Raw genomic sequence first — 21,277 nt, forward strand, 5'->3', positions numbered from 1 at the left:
TGTATTTCATAGCCTAAGCCATGGACTTATTCTGTTGTCTTCTGAGGTCAAGGAGATCTTAGGACAGATACATAAAGCTGAAAAAAGCAATAAAGTTTTTCTGTTTAACTCTTGGGCTTGTTATAATCACCTATGCACTGGATGTGTAAAGTTTGGCTGTAGGAAGCAAGAGTTCACTTTCAAGGAAGGTTTCTGATGCTCAGAATGTGAGATTTGTGTCCTGATATGTATTAGGGTCTATTCCTAGTTGACTTTATCGATTGATTTTCTTGCTTTCCCCATCTCCTCTGATCTCAAATGGAACTTTCACATCTTTTTCAATTGCTAATTCCGCCTTCAAGAATCTCAGTTTGCTTTTTGGTGAGTTACACATTTATTAGTTACCCAGTTCCTACGTGTAGCAACATGTTTTATAAAGACCCAAAAAGGATGTAACATACCATTAGAACAGTTGTTGACATATTGACCCACAGCTAATGGATTGACAGGGGTTTCTGAAAGCCAAGTGGCATCGCTTATTTTATAAGGACCAAGCCTGTCCCGCCCATTGCATGATCTGAAAGGAGTCAAAGAAATTAAAAAAGATTATCCCTGCAAACTTACTTATCATGATAAATGTGTAGATAGTAAAGCTTTTGTCAGAAAGCTACATTTTTTAGAAGTTCCCAATAATGTAGGATTTGTAGTGTTCCATTAAATTGCAGTTAAAAAAAAGTGGTCCAGTACTGCAATGAATCACAGAATTGTTACAGTGTAGAAGGTGGCCATTCGGCCCATCGTGTCTGCACCGGCTCTCTGAGCATCTTAACTTGGTGCCAATCTCCTGCCTTTTCCCCGTAACCCTGCAAATTGCTTCTATTTAAATAATCATCCAATGCCCTCTTGATTGCCTCAATTGATCCTGTTTCCACCACACTTCCAGGCAGCATTCCAAACCCTAACCAATAGCACCAATGGTTAAAGAATCAATTCCAGTTGTGAGAAGGGATGTGTGTTGCCTCTCGAATTCTCCTGGTACTGGCTTCACAGAAGGGTATTCAGGTAATGAAGGAGCAGGGGTGGAGCTAAAGCAAACCTGAATATACAGCCTAGTATCTCTGCAATATATGGACTAGTCAGGGATGGTCAGCATGGATTTGTTAAAGGAAGGTCTTGCCTCACAAATTTGATTGAATTCTTTGAGGAAGTGACAAGAAGGGTTGATGAAGATAGTGCAGTGGACGTTGTGTACATGGATTTTAGCAAAGCATTTGACAAGGTCCCACACGGCAGATTGGTCAGGAAAGTAAAAGCCCATGGGATTCAGGGTAATGTGACAAACTGGATAAAAGGTTGGCTTTGTAACAGGAAACAAAGGGTAATGGCCGATGGATGCCCTTGCGAATGGAAAGTTGTCTCAAGTGGTGTTCCACAGGGCTTGGTGTTGGGACCCTTGCTGTTTGTGTTATATATTAACGATTTGGACGTGAACGTGGGAAATTTGCAGATGACACAAAGATTGGCCGAGTAGTGGATAGTGTAGAGGATAGCCATAATCTCCAAAACGATATAGATGGGTTGGTGGAGTGGGCGGTAAAGTAGCAGATGGATTTTAACATAGAGAAGTGTGAGGTCATACATTTAGGGAGGTCAAACAGTTACAGGGATTTTAAAATAAATGGGGATATACTAAGAGGGGTAGATGAAGTGAGAGATCTTGGTGTACAAGTACACAGGTCCCTGAAGGCAGCAGTTCAACTAGATAAGGTTGTAAAGAAAGCATATGGAATGCTCTCCTTCACTGGCAGAGGTATAGAATATAAAAGTAAGGATATAATGTTGGAATTGTATAAAACACTGGTGAGGACACAACTGGAGTATTGTATGCAGTTCTAGTCACCACATTACAGGAAGGACGTAATAGCTCTGGAGAGAGTGCAGAGGAGGTTTACAAGAATATTGCCAGGGTTAGAAAAGTGTAGCTATGAGGAGAGATTGGATAGGTTGGGGTTATTTTCCTTAGAACAAAGAAGGCTGAGAGGTGACTTGATTGAGTTGTACAAAATTATGAGGGGAATAGACAGAGTGGACAGGATAAAATTGTTTCCCTTGATGGAAAATTCTAGAACCAGGGGACAGATTCAAGATAAGTGGCAGAAGGTGTAGGGGGGACATGAGGAAGAACTTTTTTATGCAGAGGGTAGTGGGTGTCTGGAATTCACTGCCCAAGTTGGTGGTAGAGGCAGAAACTTTAAACACTTTTAAAAAAGTACCTGAATCTGCACCTAAAGTGCTGTAAGCTGCAGGGCTATGGGCCGGGTGCAGGAAGGTGGGATTAGAAAGGGCACCTAGGTGTCCTCAGGCTGGCATGGACAAGATGGGCAGAATGGCCTCCTTCTGTGCTGAAATTTTTCTATGGTTCTTCTCCTCTCCAAGGAAAACAGTCCCAACTTCTCCAATCTTTCCTCATAACTGAAGTGTCTCATCCCTGGAACCCTTCTCGTAAAACTCTTCTGCACTCTCTCCAATCCTTCCTATAATGTGGTGCCCAGAACTGTACACAATACTTCAGCTGAGGTCTAACCAATCTCTTATATAAGCTCATCATAACCTCCCTGCTCTTGTACTCTATGTCCCTATTAATGAAGCCTAGAATACTGTATGCTTTATAAACAGGTCTCTACCTGTCCTGCCACCTTTAATGATTTATATACATATGCACCTGGGTCTCTCTGCTCCTGCACACCCTTTAGAATAGTATCCTTTATTTTATACTGTCTCTCCATGTTCTTTGTACGAAAGTGTACCTTACACTTCAACACATTGAACTTCATCTGGCACCTATCTGCCCACTCCACCAATGTGTCAATGTCCTTTTGAAGTTCTATACTGTCCTCCTCACAGTTTACAATTGTCCAAAGTTTTGTGTCATCCGCAAACTTTGAAATTGTCCCCTGCACACCAAGATCTAGGTCATTTATATGTATCAGGAAAAGCAATGGTCCCAATACTGGCCCCTGGGGAAATCCACTACAAACCCAGCCCAAAAAATACCCATTGACCATTACTCTCTGTTTCTTTTCCTCAGCCAATCTTGTGTCCATGTCGCTACTGTCCCTTTTATTCCATGGCTTATAACTTTCCTCACAAGTTTGTTGTGTGGCACTGTATTAAATGCCTTTTGGAAGCCCATATACACCACATCAATGACCTAGCCCTCATCAACCATCTCTTTAAAGAACTCCAGTAAGTTAGTGAAACACAATTTTCCTTTAACAAATCCATGCTGACTCTTCCGAATCAATCCACATTTTCCATGTGACTACTAATTCTATGCTGAATAATTGTTTCTAGAAGTTTCCCCACCACCAATGTTAAACTGACTGGCCTGTAATTGCAGGGCAGATCTTTGCAACCTTTTTTGAACAAGGGCGTAATATTTGTAATTCTCCAGTCCTCCGGCACCTCCCCCGAAGCCAGGGAACATTGAAAGATTATTGCCAGTGCCTCTGCAATTTCCATTCTCACTTCCTTCAATATTCTTGGATGCATCTCATCTGGTCCCGGTGCCTTATCAACTTTAAGTACTGACAACTTAGCCAATATCTCATCCTTATCAATTTTGAACCCTTCTAGTGACTGAGTTTCCTCCTCAGTCACCATGGCCTGGGCAGTATCTGCCTCGTGGGTGAAGACAGATGCAAAGTATTCATTTAACACCTCAGCCATGCCTCTTGCCTCTATGTGTAAATCACTTTTTTAGTCACTAACTGGCACCACTCTTCCTTTTACCACCTATTGATATGCTTATAGAATACTTGGGGATTTCCTTTTATGTTAGCTGCCAATCTTTTATTCATAATCCCTCTTTGCTTCTCGTATTTGCTTTTTCACATTCCTTCTGAACCTTCTGTATTCAGCTTGGTTCTCAATTGTATTTGCTACCTAACACCTGTCATAAGCACACATTTTCTTCTTTAACTTAATTTCTATCTTCTTTGTCATCCAGGGAGCTCTGGATTTGTTTGTCCTATCCTTCCTTTTGGAGGGAACACATCCTGACTGTGCCCAAACCATTTCCTCTTTGAGGTAGCCCATTGTTCAGCTACTGTTTTTCCCACCAACCTTTGGTTCCAATCTATCCGGCCCAGCTCCATTCTTGCTCCATTGTAGTCCTCTCTCTGCCAGTTGATTATTCTTATTCTGGATTGGCCAATGTCATTTTCCACCATCATCCCAAACCTTATGATATAATGATCACCGTCCCTTAAATGTTCTCCCACTGTTACTTGACCGACTTGGCCCACCTCATTCCCAAGAGCCAGATCTAGCAGAGCCTCCTTTCTTGTTGGACTGGACACATACTGTTGGGGGAAATTCTTCTGAACACAATCTAGGAACGCTTGTCCCTCACTGCCTCTTACACTGCCACTATCCCAGTCTATATATGGGTAATTAAAATCCCCCATTATAACTACTCTACGATGTTTACACATCTCTGTAATTTCCTTGAAAACTTGTTCCTCTATATCATTCCCACTAGCTGGTGGTCTATATATTACACCGTGCAATGTAATTGCACCTTTCTTATTCCTTAGCTCTAGCCAAGTCGATTCTGTCCTTGAATCCTCTAACACTTCCTCTTTCTCCAGTACAGCAATAGTCTCCTTAACCAAAAACACTACCCCTTCTCCTTTTTTCCCTTTCCTATCTTTTCTGAACATCTTGTAACCAAGAATATTTAACACCCAGGTCTGTCTTTCCTTAAGCCAGATTTCTGTTATCGCCACAACATCATAATTCCACAAGGCAACTTGTGCCTGTAACATCCCAATTTTATTAACTATACTCCGTGCATTCACATACATGCAGTGTAACACTGATTTAGACTTCATTACTTGCTCCCTTACTCCGATTCCATCTATTAACTTACTATTCTCTATTTTAGTGCTATCTGCCTCTCCCAGCATTCCGTGCAACCTGGTATTACTTTCTAATATTCTCTCCTGGTTCCCACACCCCTGCTGAATTAGTTTAAACCTTCCCCAACAGCACTAGCAAAACGATCAGCAAGGAGCTCCGTCCTGCCTCTGTTCAGATGTAACCCATCCGGTCTGTACAGGTGCCATCTCCCCCAGAGCTAGTCCCAGTGTCCCAGGAATCTAAAGCACTCCCTCCTGCAACATCCTTCCAGCCACGTATTCATCTGTATTATCTTCCTATTGCTGTAGTCACGTGCACGTGGCATTGGGAATAATCAGGAGATAACTACTTTAGAGGTCCTGCTCTATAGTTTTCTACCTAGCTTCCTAAATTCTGATTGCAGGACCAAATGCCCTTTACTACCCACGTCGTTAGTACCAATGTGGACCATGACCTCTGGCTGTTCGCCCTCCCCCATAAGAATGTCCTACAGCCGTTCTGTGACATCCTTGGCCCGAGAACCAGGGAGACAACAAACCACTCTGGAGTCACATTGAAGGCCAGAGAAATGCCTCTGTTCCCCTAAGAATCCCCTACCAATACTACCCTTCCACTCTTCTTCCTCCCCTCCTGTACAGCTGGGCCACCCATGGTGCCACGGGTTTGGCTGTTGCTGCACAAGAATCCATCACCCTCACCGATATCCAGAATGGAAAACTGGTTATTGAGTGGGGTTTCTAGGGACTTCTGCACTACCTGCCTGTTTCTCTTGGTCTGCTTGGTGATCGCCCATTCCTTATCTGCCTGCTTGCCCCTAACATGCAGTGTATCCATGTAGTTCTCTGCCTCACTGATGCACCTCAGTGACTCCAGCCCAAGCTCTGAAACGCGGAGCTCAAGCTTGTGCAGCTGGTGACACTTCCTGCACATGGGCTCGTCTGGGTCACGAGAAGTGTCCACGACTCCCCACATGCCAAGCTCATGGCTGAGCGGTCCTGCCATGCTTTAACCTTAATTTTTAAATCACTTTTTTAACTTAAACTTGAGTTACTTTTACTTACTTTAATCTTACTCTTGTACTATTAACTATAAGCTGGAGATTAGTAGAAAGTAGAAATTCTTCACCCTTACTCATAAATCAGCTCCCTCTCTTGTGCTATAAACTCTTACTTTCCCTGTGCATGTTTAGAAATTTATGTTTCTGTACTCACACTGTTTTCAATCTTCCAACTATCTCTCCACTCAGCTGTTTTATCTCCTGAACTCTCGCTGTTTTATCCCCTGAACTCTCGCTGTTTTATCCCCTGAACTCTCGCTGTTTTATCCCCTGAACTCTCGCTGTTTTATCCCCTGAACTCTCGCTGTTTTATCCCCTGAACTCTCGCTGTTTTATCCCCTGAACTCTCGCTGTTTTATCCCATGAACTCTCGCTGTTTTAGCTCCCGAACTCTCACTGTTTTATCTCCTGAACTCTCGCTCTGTCAGAGTTTTGCTACACTGTATCACAGAATGCTGTGATTTGAGTGTGAACCTGCAATTATTCCCATCCAAAATTCTCAGTCCCGGACACACCATCATGGGTAGGAATTGTGAGAAACCAGGGAAGAGAAGGCAAAATTGGAGGACAAGTCACAGTGAACCAGCTTTATGCACCTTCTATCAAATATGGAGTTCCATTGATAAGAGGTTTAAGACCAAATCACCTGCTCCTAATCTTGCCCATGAGTGGTGCTTCAAAACAACTTAAGTGAAGGGTGAAATAAGAGACTTCAAACATCTTGTTCTTCAATCATGAAAGATACAGACAAGATTAACAATCTGTCAAACACAGTACAGGTGCTACATACATCACTAGATTCATCCAATTTTAAGGGCATTTATCTGGGGAATAAATCTATCACCTTGAATTTCCATTTTTAACTGAATGTGTGAATTAATTATGAGGTACATTCACACACAAAAATGTCCATTCTAAGAGTGTGATCCGACTTGTTTAGTAGCTAAATCCAATCAGGAAACATTTAATAGAATTAACAGCCAATGCGCACGAAATGAAGAACTCATTCAGTGTTCAGCGCTTGTTTTTAACCGTTTAGTTATTAGAATCATGAGCCTAAATAAGCATACCTAACTCGAGGGTAAAGTTCTAGTACGTTCATTCCCATTATATTGAAGATCTGATTTGAAGCATAGAATCTTTCAATAATAAGAAAATTGTAGAAAGAACACCTACTGCCATTCACTTGATTACTATTACAACAAAAACAAGAATCTGCATTTATATAGCATCTTTAACATTGTAAAAAGGATTCCAGTCTTTCATGGAGCCTCATCAGACAAAATTTGATCCCAAGCCACATAAGGAGATATTAGGGCAGGTGACCAAAAGCTTATGAAAGAAGTAGGTTTTAGGCAGTGTTTTAAAGGAGGAGAGAGAGTTAGAGAAGTTTAGGTAGGGAATTCCAGAGCTTAGGGCCCAAGCAGCTGAAGGCACAACTGTCAATGGTGGAGTGATGAAAATATAGGATTCCCAAGAGATCAGAACTGGAAGAGATCAGAGATCTTGGGAAGGTTGTAGGGCTTGAGGAGGATGCAGAGGTAGGAAAGGGCGAGTCATTAAATTCAGTTATAAATTCCTACTGCAGACTACTTTCACAAAATTACACATGCACTCAGTTTTAAAAGTGCAGTAACTGTGCTCACGCCTAGTAATACAAGGCAAATAAAACTTACCTATAAATAACTTTAGAAATTCCTTTATCATTCCCATCAATCAACACACCATCTATACATCGAAAAATGAATGGGTTGCAAATAGACTGGAAAAGGATTGGCTCATATTGCTGGTAGACAGTACCTGTTATTCATAAAAACACAGCATCAGTTAAATACGGTTAAGGATGTGCTTCTTGGATTTTATGCATGCACTCATACTTATACATGCTGAGGGGAGGGGAAGGTCTTATTATAAGATGAAACTCTAACTTTTCAAACTTAGCCAAGGGCCTAGTTTGGCTTCTTTGATCTGTTACATTAACGCGTAGTTTACAAGAGCTTGTAATCAAAGTTAGATAGTGGAGGGATATTCATTCTGCATTATTTTATTGATTGAATCACACTCATTTTGAAGCCAAAAGTTTCTAACTTCCAGGGAACAACTGCTCCTCATATTTTTTGTAGAGAGAGATTTTTTAATTTTTTTCTCCCCCAATGTGCTTAGGTTGGAAAGTCAAATTGGCTTTGGATGTAAAATTTGCATATAGCTGCATGAATTTTGTGCTCCAACATGAGACCATGAATGATGTGTGTAGAGTAATGCCCTTGGGAAATATGACTTAAGCAACAACTTGAATTTATATGATGCCTTTAAGGTAAAATGACTCAAGTACTCAAGTGTTATTAAAATGACACTGAGTCACAAGAGGAAACATATGGGAGGATGACCAAAGGCTTGGTCAAAGTGATAGGTTTTATGGAGCATTTTAAAAGGAGGAAGGGGGGTAGAAAGGAGGATAGAGAAAGTGGGAATTCCAGTGCTTAGGACCTAGGCAGCTGAAGTCACAGCCGCCACTGGTGAAGTGATGAAAATCAGGAATGCGCAAGAGGTCAAAATTGGAGGAGTGCTCCAGGGCTGGAAACGGTTACAGGTTAAGGATAGGTGAGGCCATAGAAGGATTCAAAGACAAGGATGAGAATTTTTAAGCCAACATGCTTCCAAGAAGCCAATGTAGATCAACAAGCATGTGGCTGATGGGTGAACTGCATTTGGTCTGAGTTAAGATACAGGCAACAATTTCGGATAAGCACCACCTTGCAGATGGTGCAAGGTGGGAGGATAGTGAGAAAGCATTGGAATAATCAAGTTCAGAAGTAACAAAAGCATGGATGAAGGTTTCAGGAGTCTATGCAGTTTGTAACAGCAATCAAAATCCAAAATGCCATTACTGCCCTGAAATCACTCCTGTGTGTCATTGCCTTTGTACACCATGGAATTCACAGGGCAATTTTCATCAAAATGTAAACCTTCAAACAAATGGCTTAAAACATTTAAATCACTGAAAGAATCAGCTGTTCATAATTAGTAGAAAATGAAAGCAGAAATTTGCTATCCTCATATCCCATCAAGTAATATAGTGAACACTGACAGTCAAGATGCTCCATTTAATTGGCATACAATGGCATATAATTCAGAATTAATGAGTTATAATCCAGAGTTGATTAACAAGAATACTGTTTGTGTGTGTGTTTTTATATAATATATATTCACTATGACACTTGCTGATGGCAAAAATAAAAATTCCCTGAGAACTCCATGATATAAAAAATAAAATATAATATACCATATGAATAACCACAGAAAATGCTCAAAGTCTCAAAGTACAGTGAGAACTCCTGTTTGGCTTTGTCAGTAGGAACCCCATGTTTAAAATGTCAACATTTATACAAATGTACAAAGGTAATGACACACAGGAGTGATTTTCCTTTTCCCACCTATTTCCATTATAAAAAGAGAAAAAGAAAAAACAATATTTATTTATTTATTTTATTTATTTATTTATTTTTTACATCTTTTATGCTCTCCCCACCCCCACTAGAGCTATACCTTGAGTGCCCTACCATCCATTCTTAATTAGCACATTCGTTTAGATAATATCACCAACTTTAACTTTAACACCTATGTGTTCTTTTGTATTATTGTTGTTGACATCTTCTGATGATCTGCTTCTATCACTGCTTGTTTGTCCCTACAACCACACCCCCACTCCACCTCTCTCTCTCTCTCCGCACCCACCCCCCCCCAACCCCATACACACACACACACACACACACACACACCTTAAACCAGCTTATATTTCAACTCTTTCTTGGACTCGAACTCAAGTTCTGTCGAAGGGTCATGAGGACTTGAAACGTCAACTCTTTTCTTCTCCGCCGATGCTGCCAGACCTGCTGAGTTTTTCCAGGTAATTCTGTTCTTGTTTTTGTTTTGGATTTCCAGCATCCGCAGTTTTTTTGTTTTTAACATTTATCTCTTCTGTTTGTAGATGTGGCTGTGATTGCCACTTATAATAGTAAAAATCTGTCAAATAGCAATAGCTGCAATCTAAGTACATTTGTACTTTTGGTCTTAAAGTCAGCATGTGTCTAAACATACAGCTCCATTAAAATTCCACTTGGTGGCACTGCAGAATAACTTTGCGGAGACACGTGAAGCCTCCTCCCATCTAGAAATCAAGAGTCAGTCACCAACTGTAAGCGCCCCCTTAGGCTTCCATTAACAAAGAAATGACAGTCAAGGCAACCAAACCCAACCCCACCAAAACTGTCAGACTTTCTAGTGATTGACCTTGTTCTCTCTACCATCAGTTGCAGGATTTGGTGACCCTCCACAACCATCCTCCCAAATGATCATCTTTAAAATTCTGTTAACCTCACCAGCCCCACGATTGAAGGTCATTCTGAGCATATAGCTGAAGGTCTTTCATCCCCCTCCCCCAATTTTTTTGGTTCTGAATCCTACCCCTTCTCACCCAGGAGGAAGAAGAGAAGTGAGGGGGAGGTGAGCGAGGGTAAGAATGGGGGTGAGGAGAAGATGAGCGGGGATGAAGAAGAGGAGGGAACTGACAAAGGTGGAGGAGAGGACAGCAGTATATAGGGCTAAAGAAGGAATGGTGGGAAGGGAAGGGGTCGGAGGTTTCCGGGCAGAGAGCTGGCAAGAGAGGAGGTTGGGCAAAGGAGGTTCAGGATGGATGAGGCAGGGAAGACTAAGTGGACAGGCAAAGAAGCAGGTACAAGGGAGGAGAGGAGATGGAGGTATAAGCAGTGAAATATCGTACACATAGCAACTAGTGTAAATGGTTTCAGCAGACAGTATCTGAAGTAGTCCAGTACTAATCTACAGAATAAAGCAATGGTCACACCACCACAAACAGTAACTGAACATTACGTACATAAAACGCTACCAAAGAATTGCAGGATATAAAAGTTGTAAAAATAATGACCAGTACCAGGATACATGCAAACAACTGTTCCTTTAGGCACCTTTCCTGTCGTAACAAACACCCCTCTTCCTGCAAAGGAAAGCGAACTGGTTGCTCGATTGATAACGAATCCAAGCGTTTCAAACATTGCCTCATCAGGGTTCAAATCCATTCCATTTCCTTTTGTTTCTTTCTCAGTTTCTTTAATTGACCGAAAATTTGTTAACATATCATGGTATTTCGATCGGCTATTTTCTGGCAGCAGGTTAAGAAACTCAGCTTGATTGCTCAAATCACTCAAGAACAAAGTACGAAATAGCTTCAGCAATGATGTCTCAACCACTTGATCAGAAATAACTTTATCCAAAGAATCTTTTGCAACAAATCGTAGTGTCCTGTAATAGCCAATGAAGAGGATTAGTTACATGTTCTGGGAATGCCCTGGAACTCCCTCCCTAACAGCACTGTAGGTGTACCTACACCACATGGACACCAGCCGTTCCAGAAGGTGGCAGATGATTTTACCTTTGGTTTTTCCACAGGTTCAGGGCGATCCAGGGCACCAGCCGGTATTTATAGCGGTTCCAGCCGGACACAAGCTTTTTCAGCATCGCCGCGGCCGACAGCCCAGAGCCCGACCTGAGGACCGAGGACCGAGGCCCCGACTCTCTCTTAGACGGGGGATTAGTGCCCGGACCCCGCTCTCTCGGGCGGGTTAGTACCCGGGCTCCCGGCCGGGATTAGGCCCGGACCCCGCTCTCCCGGAGGGGGCTAGTACCCGGGCCCCCGGCCCCCCCGCTATCCCCGGGCTCCCGGCCCCCGGGCGGGTTAGTACCCGGGCCCCCGCTGTCCCCGGCCCCCGCTGTCCCCGGGCCCCCGCTGTAGCTCCTCAGGAACAGGGGATGTTTGGAGTTGAGCTGCTCCTTTAGTGTGAGCCAGTTGATGTCAGTATAGACACTAATGTTGATGTATGTCAGTGTTATTATTAATTAGTGTTGTTCTTGTTGTTACGGTCAATTTAAATCTACATCATAAACCTTCCCCTTTTTTAATTTGTTTTTGCTTCTCACAGAAGGAGGCCATTCGGCCCGTTGTGTCTGTGCTGGCCTTTTGAAGGAGCAATTCACCTCCTGCTGCTGCCCTGGCTTTTCCCTGTAGCCCTGTCAATTTTTTCACTTCCGATCCCATTCTCCCTTGAAAATCATGATTAAATCTGGCTCCACCTCTCTCTCAGGTGATGCATTCCGAGTCATAACCACTCGTTAAAGAACCTTTTCCTCATATATATAAAAACAAAAAACTGTGGATGCTGGAAATCCAAATCAAAAACAGAACCAAAAGTACCTGGAAAATCTCAGCAGGTCTGGCAGCATCGGCGGAGAAGAGAAAAGTTGACGTTTCAAGTCCTCATGACCCTTCAACAGAACTAAGTAAAAATAGGAAAGGGGTGAAATATAAGCTGGTTTGGGGGGTGGGGGGGAGCAGTTGTTGGGACAGGCAGCCAGCGATAGGAGGAGATAACCAAAAGATGTCACAGACAAAATAACAAAGAGGTGTTGAAGGTGGTGATATTATCTAACGAATGTGCTAATTAAGAGTGGAGAGCAGGACAAGCAAGGTACAGATAGCTCTAGTGGGGGTGGGGTGAAATAAGACTAAAAGGGCTTAAAAGGTATAGATAAACGATGGGTGGAAATACATTTAAAAATAATGGAAATAGGTTGGTAAAGAAAAATCTATATAAATTATTGGAAAGAACAAAAAGGAGGGAGAAGAAACGGAAAGGGGGTGGGGATGGAGGAGAGAGTTCAAGATCTAAAATTGTTGAACTCAATATTCAGTCCGGAAGGCTGTAAAATGCCTAGTCAGAAGATGAGGTGCTGTTCCTCCAGTTTGTGTTGAGCTTCACTGGAATCTTTTCCTCATGTCGCTATTGCTTTTTTCAACAATCACCTTAAATCGGTGTTCTCAACCAGTGTGGCTCTTGATCATTCTACCATTGGGAACAGTTTTTCTCTATCTACTCTGTCCATAAGATTATAAGAAATAGCAGGAGTAGGCCATTTAGCCTATCAACCCTGCTCCACCAGTCAGTAAGATCATGGCTGATCTGATTGTGGCCTTAACTCCACTTTCCTGTCTCCCAACACCATCCTACCCCCTATAACTCTTGACGCTTTTGTCATTCAAAAATCTAACTCGTGACCCAGTGGAGGACTGCCCTCTGTGGAAGAGAATTCCAAAGACTAACAATAGACCCTTCATGATTTTGAACACCTCCATCAAATCTCCTTTCAACCTTCTCTTTTCCAAGCAGAAGAGCCCCATCTTCTCCAATCTATCTGGAAGCATCTTCATGATTTTTTTCTGCACCCTCTCTATTGCCTTGACATCCTTCCTAAAATGTGGTGCCCAGAACTGGATGCAGGTTCCCAGTTGAGGTTCAAGCAGAGTTTTATGCAGGTTGTTATAACTTCCATGCGTTTGTACTGTTACAATCCCAGCTGATGTTAATACTGGACAAGTCAGATCCCAGAGTGAAACCCAGCTTGAAAGGTCTTAACTTTCTATTTTATAAACTGGATGCAACTTACTGAACAAATTCATAGGAGTCTGCTGTTGAACTTTTAACAATAAGAATAAAACATTTATTAACCAGGAAAAATGAACTGTATTACACCAGACAAAAAGGTTAGAAAGATCTCGATACAAACACAAGGAAAAGATTCAAATATTCACTATTCCTTACAGACAGATACAAATTCGAAAGATAAAATAATTTACCATATCTACCTTATATGCTAATATTCAGTATAAGTATGCAGTACATGTGAACCAACTGGTGAACTGTGGTGAGACACCACACACTTCAAAGTAAATGACAGTTGTGACCAAAGCAGATTCTATGGATTTCTCAACAACCCACCCAGATGCTTGTCACACCATGAGCCAACCAGCCTCACTGAAACTCTGTATTTGTCACGAGGGTTTCCAATTTCCACATATGAAGTACTCGCCTTGGAATTCTCTCCAAACATCGCTCCCATTTGGATGGCTTCAACCAGGATCCACCTCCAGGATTTCAATCTCGCCTTCTGAGATTCCTTGCCTTTGGATTTCCGCTTATGCTCAATCTTCACCTTCCATCCACGCTTTCAGATCTTTGGCCGTGCCTAGCAGAACATCCCTGCTCCAAAAGTGCACCTTTGCCCTTACAGCCTGCAGAACGGAGTCACCAACCTTCGGCTGCCCTCACAATCCTCGGGGCTTCTCTCAAGCCCACTTTGTTTTATTTTTCCGAATTTGCATGTGTTTGTAAAGATACAGCTGGGTGAAGGATAGTGAATATTTGAATCATTTTCTTGTGTTTGTATTGAGATCTTTCCAACCTTTTGTCTGGGGTAATATAAGTTCTTCAAGTCTGCTCCTCGCAGCTCTTTCTTTAACTTGGAGCCTTTTCCTCTGCTCGTTTCTCTCAACTTTACTTAACAGGATCTGTTTCTGATCTTGGTTCCTGACCCATGCCTGGGACTGTCTTCTGGGACCTCTATAAAGTCCAGGATTCTGTACGCTTTATTAACTGCTCTCTCAACCTGCTCTACCACCTTCAATAATTTGTGCATATATACCCCAAGGCCCCTCTGCTCCTGCACCCTCTTTAGAATTGTACCTTTTATTTTATGTTGCTTCTCCACATTCTTTCTACCAAAATTAAACACTTCACACTTCTATGCATTACATTTCACTTGTCTGCCCATTTCCACCAAACTGTCAATGTCCTTTTGAAGTTTAACACAATCCTCCCAAGTTTCTTCCAAGTTTCATGTCATCACCAAACTTTAAAATTGTGCCCTGTACACCCACATCTAGGCCATAGGAAGTAGGACAGTGGTAGACCATTTGGCCCTTCAAGTCTGCTCCACCATTTAACTAGATCTTTTAGCTGAATCTTCTGATCTTCTACCTCAATGCCATTTTCCCGCACTACCATCATATCCCTTGATACCTTTAATGTCTATCCATTGATCTCTGTCTTGAATATCGTGGAAGTCCATGTACACCACTTCAACAGCATTACCCTCTTTAACACTCTCTGTTACCTCATCAAAAAAACGCAAGCAAGTTAGTTAAAATGCTTTGTTCTTAACAAATCCATGCTGGTTTACCTTAATTACCTGCACTTGCCCAAGTGACTATTAATTTTGTCCCAAATCATTGTTTCTAAAAGCTTCCCCACCACTGAGGTTAAACTGACTGGCCTGTAAGCGTGTAACATTTGCAATTCTCCAGTCCTCTGGCACCACCCCGGTATCTTAAGATGATTGGAAAATTATGGCCAGTGCCCCTACAGTTCCCACCCATAAACCCCCTAAAAATGATGTTGGATTAGGATCCTGAGATCATTCCCACCTTCCTCTAGGTTTCACCAGGACAGGTTCGAAGGTGATTTGCTGGGTAAGTAATTAAGGTACTGTTACAGCCCACCCCTAGGTGAGGTTCCCCAAAGTTGTTGATCCAGGCGAGGCCCCTCAATTTATCACCGTTTGGCTGGGACACCCTCAAATTTTTATGCCCCAGGTGAGGAGGGATGAACTGGCTCCCTGTTTTTATTCAGCACCAACCACACACACACACACACCCCGTCACCCCCAAAAAAGGATAAAACGCATGCCCAGGTCTTAGAGGCTAAAAGTAAGAATTTAGCTCGAATTAAGTGAATACATATATATCACAAAGGTAGGCAGGACAATCCTTGACTCATGGGGAGTAGGTGATTGAGTGTTGTGGCCATTGCGATTTGAGATTCCAGTAGAATTGACTTTGGTAAACGAATAGTTGGTTTCGAGGTTCCAGTAGAGTTGACTCCAGTAAACGAATAGCCGGTTTCAAGGTTCCAGTAGTGATGAATTCGATAGAGAGAGATTGGGATACCTGCAAAATGGTGATTTGCAGGGGTAGTGTGTGTATGGCTGTTACTTCTGAGTCAAACTTCCAGCACTTGCTTTCTCTCAGAAAATCCACCAACAGACAGATACTGGGGCAGCTTTTCAGCTCACTTTTAACCCTTCCTTTGTATATTTCAAGTGGGGAGCAAATTCACAAATCTGTCTGGGCATTGCTCACAGGATTTCTTGATAAGATGATACTCATCACCCCTTATGTCCCATTGTCTCTACCGCAGGGAGCAATTAGTTTCTGGAAGTACCTTGTCTGGCACCAGGGTGGGGTTCCATTACCTCTTAGGGAGTCACCCTGCAGCATTCCAGCCGGTGGCTTGTGTGCATTTTTAGAAACTCAGGTCTTATTTATAAAGTCCAATATTTCTGGACGCAATTCGGTGCTTTTCCTTCATTATCATGACAGTACTTATAAAGCAAATGAAGATTTGTTTTAACCCTCAATTTTGCATTTCCCATCTAGGGCAAATCCTTCCTGACCTGTCAGCAACTCGCCAGGGTCATTGAGGTGACTGCACAGCAGGAAGTGAAAATGGCAAGCTGGGAAGGTTTCGACCAGTGAAACTAAGAGGCTCCAGCCATTGCCAGGTGACAGGATGCTGCTCACAACACTCCTTTCCTCAGAAAGTGTGATTACTGCTTGACAGCTGGTTGTCAACTTGTTGGAAAGCACCACTTGCCTTGTACTTCACTCACCTTCAGTTACACTTTTCTGCTGCCAGCCTTCACCACGGCATGGGAGCAGCTTATGCAGCTGTACCTTCCACCTCTGCCAGGGGTCAAGAGCAGTGGCCACACCACTGCCTCCAATATCACCAGCTGTCTCCTCCTCAGCCACATGACCCTCCATAGGGCAGAGTTGATGGGCACCAAAATCTATCTGGGAGGAGGCAGGATCCCTCTCTATAAGCAAAGAATCAATTCTCTCAATATGTCTAAGCACCTGTGTTTCAAAAGCATTGCAGCCTCCTGGAACAAGATCTCCTTCTCAGTGAAACATGCAGTGCCAACGGTAGACAAGGTTTCTGTCACCTCCAAGGTCTCTGACTCTCACCCTAAGGTGCGTGCTCTCTTTTACAAGCAGAGAATAGAGCAGAGGTATGAGTGTTCATAATGGTTTATGTGGAGAGGAGGGAAGGACAATATTTGTGATGGGTTACTGTGAGGCATGGGCGTGATACGGCAGCAGTAGGCTGAGGATGAGTGTGAGTGTTGGCTCTTCAGATGGGGATTTGAGGAGGTGCATGGAGAGAGAGAAATGAGTGGAGCTGAAGAATGCTGATCAGGAGAATGCTGGGCAAGTCAGAGTGAGGAATTCACCTGAAGGTGTTATGCCACTTATCTGCCATGCCCTCCTGAGGTCCTGGATCCTCTAAGTGTATTGTCTCCATGTTGGAATGGTCACATTTATGCTGCTGGCTTCCTTGGACACTTCCAACCACCGTACCCCTGCTTGTTTCGAGAGGTTGTTTTTTCCCTCCCTTCCTTGGGAGAGCTCACCTCACTGCAGCCGCTCAGCTCCCCCAGCAGGACCTTCCGGTAAGAGTGAGAGATCTAGGGGCAGCCTTCTAGGCATCTTCCATTCCAGTGGTTGCTGCAGCCTCAAAAATTGAAGTGCCTGTGAGCCATTGTAACCTATGTCGTGATCCCTTTAATTAGAAATCCATCCTTTGACAAAATGGACAAGTCATCCTGCTGTCCCACCCAAATTGGTCAGGGAACATGGAGGCGGGATGCTAATGTCCTGACTTAGCAAACGAGGCATGGCAATGCCCGCTCTTTCACTAAGATAAAATAAAATACTGCAGATGCTGGAAATCTGAAATGAAAACAGAAAATGCTGGAAAAACTCAACAGATCTGGCAGCATCTGTGGAGAGAGAAACAGAGTTAATGTTTCATGTTCGTATGACTCTTCTTCAGAGCTAAAGAGAAGTAGAAATGTGATAGATTTTATACTGTTTAAGCGGGGATGGAGTTGGTAGAGCAAAATAGAAGATTAGGGATAGGTGGGTGCTCAGGAGAGATTGACAAAGATGTCATGGACACAAGACAAAGGGAGTATTAATGGTCATGTTAAAGACTAAAGAAGGTGCTGAAAGTGGCATAAAGGTAAGATAGCATTGTGTTAATAGCAGAACAAGGCTCAGCGCTCTGAAAGCGCAACATAGAAGCAAGTGACGGATGACCCTGTTGCAGGGTGGTTTGGGGGGGGAGGTGGGGGTGGGGAAAGGATTTTAAAAATGATTACATAAATGTAAATAAATAAAAATTTTAAAAATGATTTAAACGGGGTAAAGATAGAGGAGAGAGTTCATGGTCTGAAGTTGTTAAAGGCTGTAAAGTGCCTAATCGGAAGATGAGGAGCTGTTCCTCCAGTTTGCGTTGGGCTTCACTGGAACATTGCAGCAGGCCAAGGACGGACATGTGGGCATGAGAGCAAGATGGTGTGTTGAAATGGCAAGCGACAGGAAGGTCAGGGTCATGCTTGCAGACCAAGTGAAGGTGGTCCGTCAAGCGGTCACCCAGGGCTGGATTTTTAGTTCAGCCAGCGTGTGCTATTGGTGGGCCTGGGAGTGGCTTGGGAACGGACCGCCGACTGCGATTGGCCCCCGACTGCAATTTCACACCCGGTTGGGCAATTAATGGCCAGCCAGCATGAAACGCGCGCCAAAATGCTCAGCGCTGCCAGGGTGGGGGTGGGAGGAGGGTGGGCACTCATCTGAGCATGGGCATGGGGGAGCGCAAAATGAAAGCTCCCTGAAGGCAGAGAGCTGTCTCAGGGAGCTGAAGAATTTAAAAGCAATCAATAAAGATTTTAAAATCCAGAAAAAATGCCCACGCATCAGAACAAGTCACCTGAACATATAGATGATGAAAATCCTTCCAAACACTTTTTAAAAATTTAATAACGGAAACCTCATCCTGCCCTTGGAAGAGGTTTCATCAAAAATGCGAAATCCGCCTGGCAGATTTGCCCGTCCACCAAGAGCAACGTTGGACGGACCACAAAAAATCGGAGTCAATTGGAACTTTAATGGGCTTAATTGCCCTCTTAATTGTCGGCTGGTGCACTTCCGACTTTCATGCGCACCTGCTGACCGAAATATTGTGCGAGCGCAGGATGATGTCGGGACGCTTGCCAGATGACATCACGCACTATTTTATGCTCAAACGGGTCAGGTGCGCACCCGCACGCTGAGCTAAAAATTCTGCCCCCTGGTCTGCATTTAGTCCCCTCAGTGTGGAGGAGACCACATTGGGAGCAGCAAATATGGTAGACCAAATTGAAGGAGGTGCAAGTGAAGAGCTGGTTCACCTGAAAGGAGTGTTTAAGGCCTTGGTGAGGAGATAAAAGGGCAGGTGTTGCACCATCTGCGATTGCATGGAAAGGTGCTGTGGGAAGAGGATGAGGAATTGGGGGACATGGAGGAGCGGACCAGGGTGTTAGAGGGAACAGTCCTTACAGAATGGTGATGAGGGGGTGGGGGGGGCATTGAGGGGAAGAAGTGTTTGGTGGTGGCATCATGCTGGAGTCTATGGAAATGGCAGTAGGTGATCCTTTGAATGCAGAGACTGGTGAGATGAAAAGTTAGGACAAGGGGGACCCTATCATGGTTCTGGGAAGGAGGGGAAGGGGTGAGGGCAGAGGTGCAGTTGATGGGTCAGACACAGTTAAGGGTCTTGTCAACCACAATTGGCGGGAACCCTGGGTTAGAAGACCTGTCAGAAGCGCCGTTTTGGAAGGTAGCATCATCGGAACAGATGCAACGGAGGCGGATAAACTGGGACAAGGGGATGGAGACCTTATAGAAAGCAGGGTGTGAGGAGCTGTAGTCAAGGTAGCTGTGGGAGTTGATGAGCTTGTAATGAATATTGGTATACAGTCTATCAGCAGAAATGGAGTTAGAGAGTTCAAGGAAGTATCAGAGGTGGACCATGAGAAGGTGAGAGAGGGGTGGAAATAGGAAGCAAAATCAATAACATTTTCCAGGTCCAGACGAGAGCATACAGTCATTGGTTGTGGAAGGGTAGACTAAACACAGACTGGGTGACCGCTTTGCGGAACACCTTTGGTCTGTCCGCAGGCATGATGCAGACCTTCCTGTTGCTTGCCATTTCAGTATACCACCCTGCTCTCATGCCCACATTGCCTGCTGCAATGTTCCACTGAAGCCCAATGCAAACTGGAGGAACAGCACCTCATCTTCCAATTAGGCATTTTACAGCCTTCCAGACTTAACATTGAGTTCAACAGCTTCAGATCATGAACACTCTCCTTTATCTTTACCCCTTTTTTGGTCGAATTTTTTATTTTTATTCATTTGTTTTTATTTAATGATTTTTTAAAAATCCTTTTCCCCATCCCCCCCCCCCCCACCCCCGCCAACCACAGGCCCACCTGTCACTTGTTTCTATATTGTGTTTTCACAGATCGCTGACCTTTGTTCTGCTATTAGAACATTGTTATCTTTCTTTTTAGCGACTATCAGCACCTTCTTTAGTCTTTAACGCTACCATTAATACTCCCTTTGTCTTTTGTCATGCCATTTTTGTCAATCTCTCTTGAGCTCCCACCTACCTTCTATTTTGCTCCACCTCTTAAATAGTATAAAATTCATCACATTTCTACTTCTCTTTAGCTCTGAAGAGTCATACAGATTGAAAAGACTGTTTCTCTCTCTGCAGGTGCTGCCAGACCTGCTGAGTTTTTACAGCATTTTTTGTTTTTATTCCACTCTTTAGGTTACCAACCTGCAAATGGTCCCCACTGTTTCAGCAGGGACTAAGTCTGGAAGTTTCTGCCCATTAACTGTGTTTCTCTCTGCACAGCTACTGGCTGACCAGAGTACTTCCAGCATTTTTGTCTTTAGTCCAAAGGTCTTATATAATCATAGAATGGTTACAATAAAGAGAGAGGCCATACTGCCTGTGCCAGCACAACTTTTTTTTAATTCATTAGATGTGAGCATCAGTGGCTAGGCCAGCATTTATTGCCCATCCCTAATCGCCCTTATTCAGAGGGCATTTAAGAGTCAACCACATTGCTGTGGGTCTGGAGTCACATGTAGGCCAGACCAGCAGATTTCCTTCCCTAAAGGGCATTAGCGAACCAGATGGATTTTTACAACAATCATTTCATGGTTATCATTAGGCTTTTAATTCCAGAATTTTGTTGAGGTTTATGTTCACCTGCCATGGCAGGATTTGAACCTAGGTCCTCAGAGTATTATGTTGGGTCTCTAGCTTATTAGTCCAGTGACAATACCACTACACTATGGCCTCACTTCTCCCCTGTAACTCTTTCGAGTACAAACACTTTTCCATCTGTTCCTATTCAGATGAAGTTACATTGTTTCATAGTTTGCCATTGTGAGATTTGAACTCTTGATACTCTTTTTTTTTGAGTAAACCTGTTTCCATCTGTTTCAGATGA

At 43.3% G+C, this 21,277-nt stretch overlaps 1 protein-coding gene across 3 annotated transcripts in view; it reads right to left on the minus strand.

The window, feature by feature from the left end:
• Nucleotides 1–11,675, minus strand: part of setd9 (SET domain containing 9) — a 33,934-nt gene extending 22,259 nt beyond the window's left edge. For all 3 annotated transcript variants that reach the window (XM_041193339.1, XM_041193348.1, XM_041193330.1), the window contains exons 1-4: nt 11,409–11,675; nt 10,911–11,278; nt 7,636–7,759; nt 441–556 (exon numbers count right to left, since the gene is read on the minus strand). In XM_041193339.1, the coding sequence (XP_041049273.1) occupies nt 441–556; nt 7,636–7,759; nt 10,911–11,278; nt 11,409–11,494 (694 nt within the window). In that variant the 5' untranslated portion in view covers nt 11,495–11,675. The remainder of the gene's footprint in view (nt 1–440; nt 557–7,635; nt 7,760–10,910; nt 11,279–11,408) is intronic.
• Nucleotides 11,676–21,277: the final 9,602 nt, after the last annotated feature.

This window comes from Carcharodon carcharias, chromosome 1, assembly GCF_017639515.1.
Source record: "Carcharodon carcharias isolate sCarCar2 chromosome 1, sCarCar2.pri, whole genome shotgun sequence".
NCBI lineage: Eukaryota > Metazoa > Chordata > Chondrichthyes > Lamniformes > Lamnidae > Carcharodon > Carcharodon carcharias.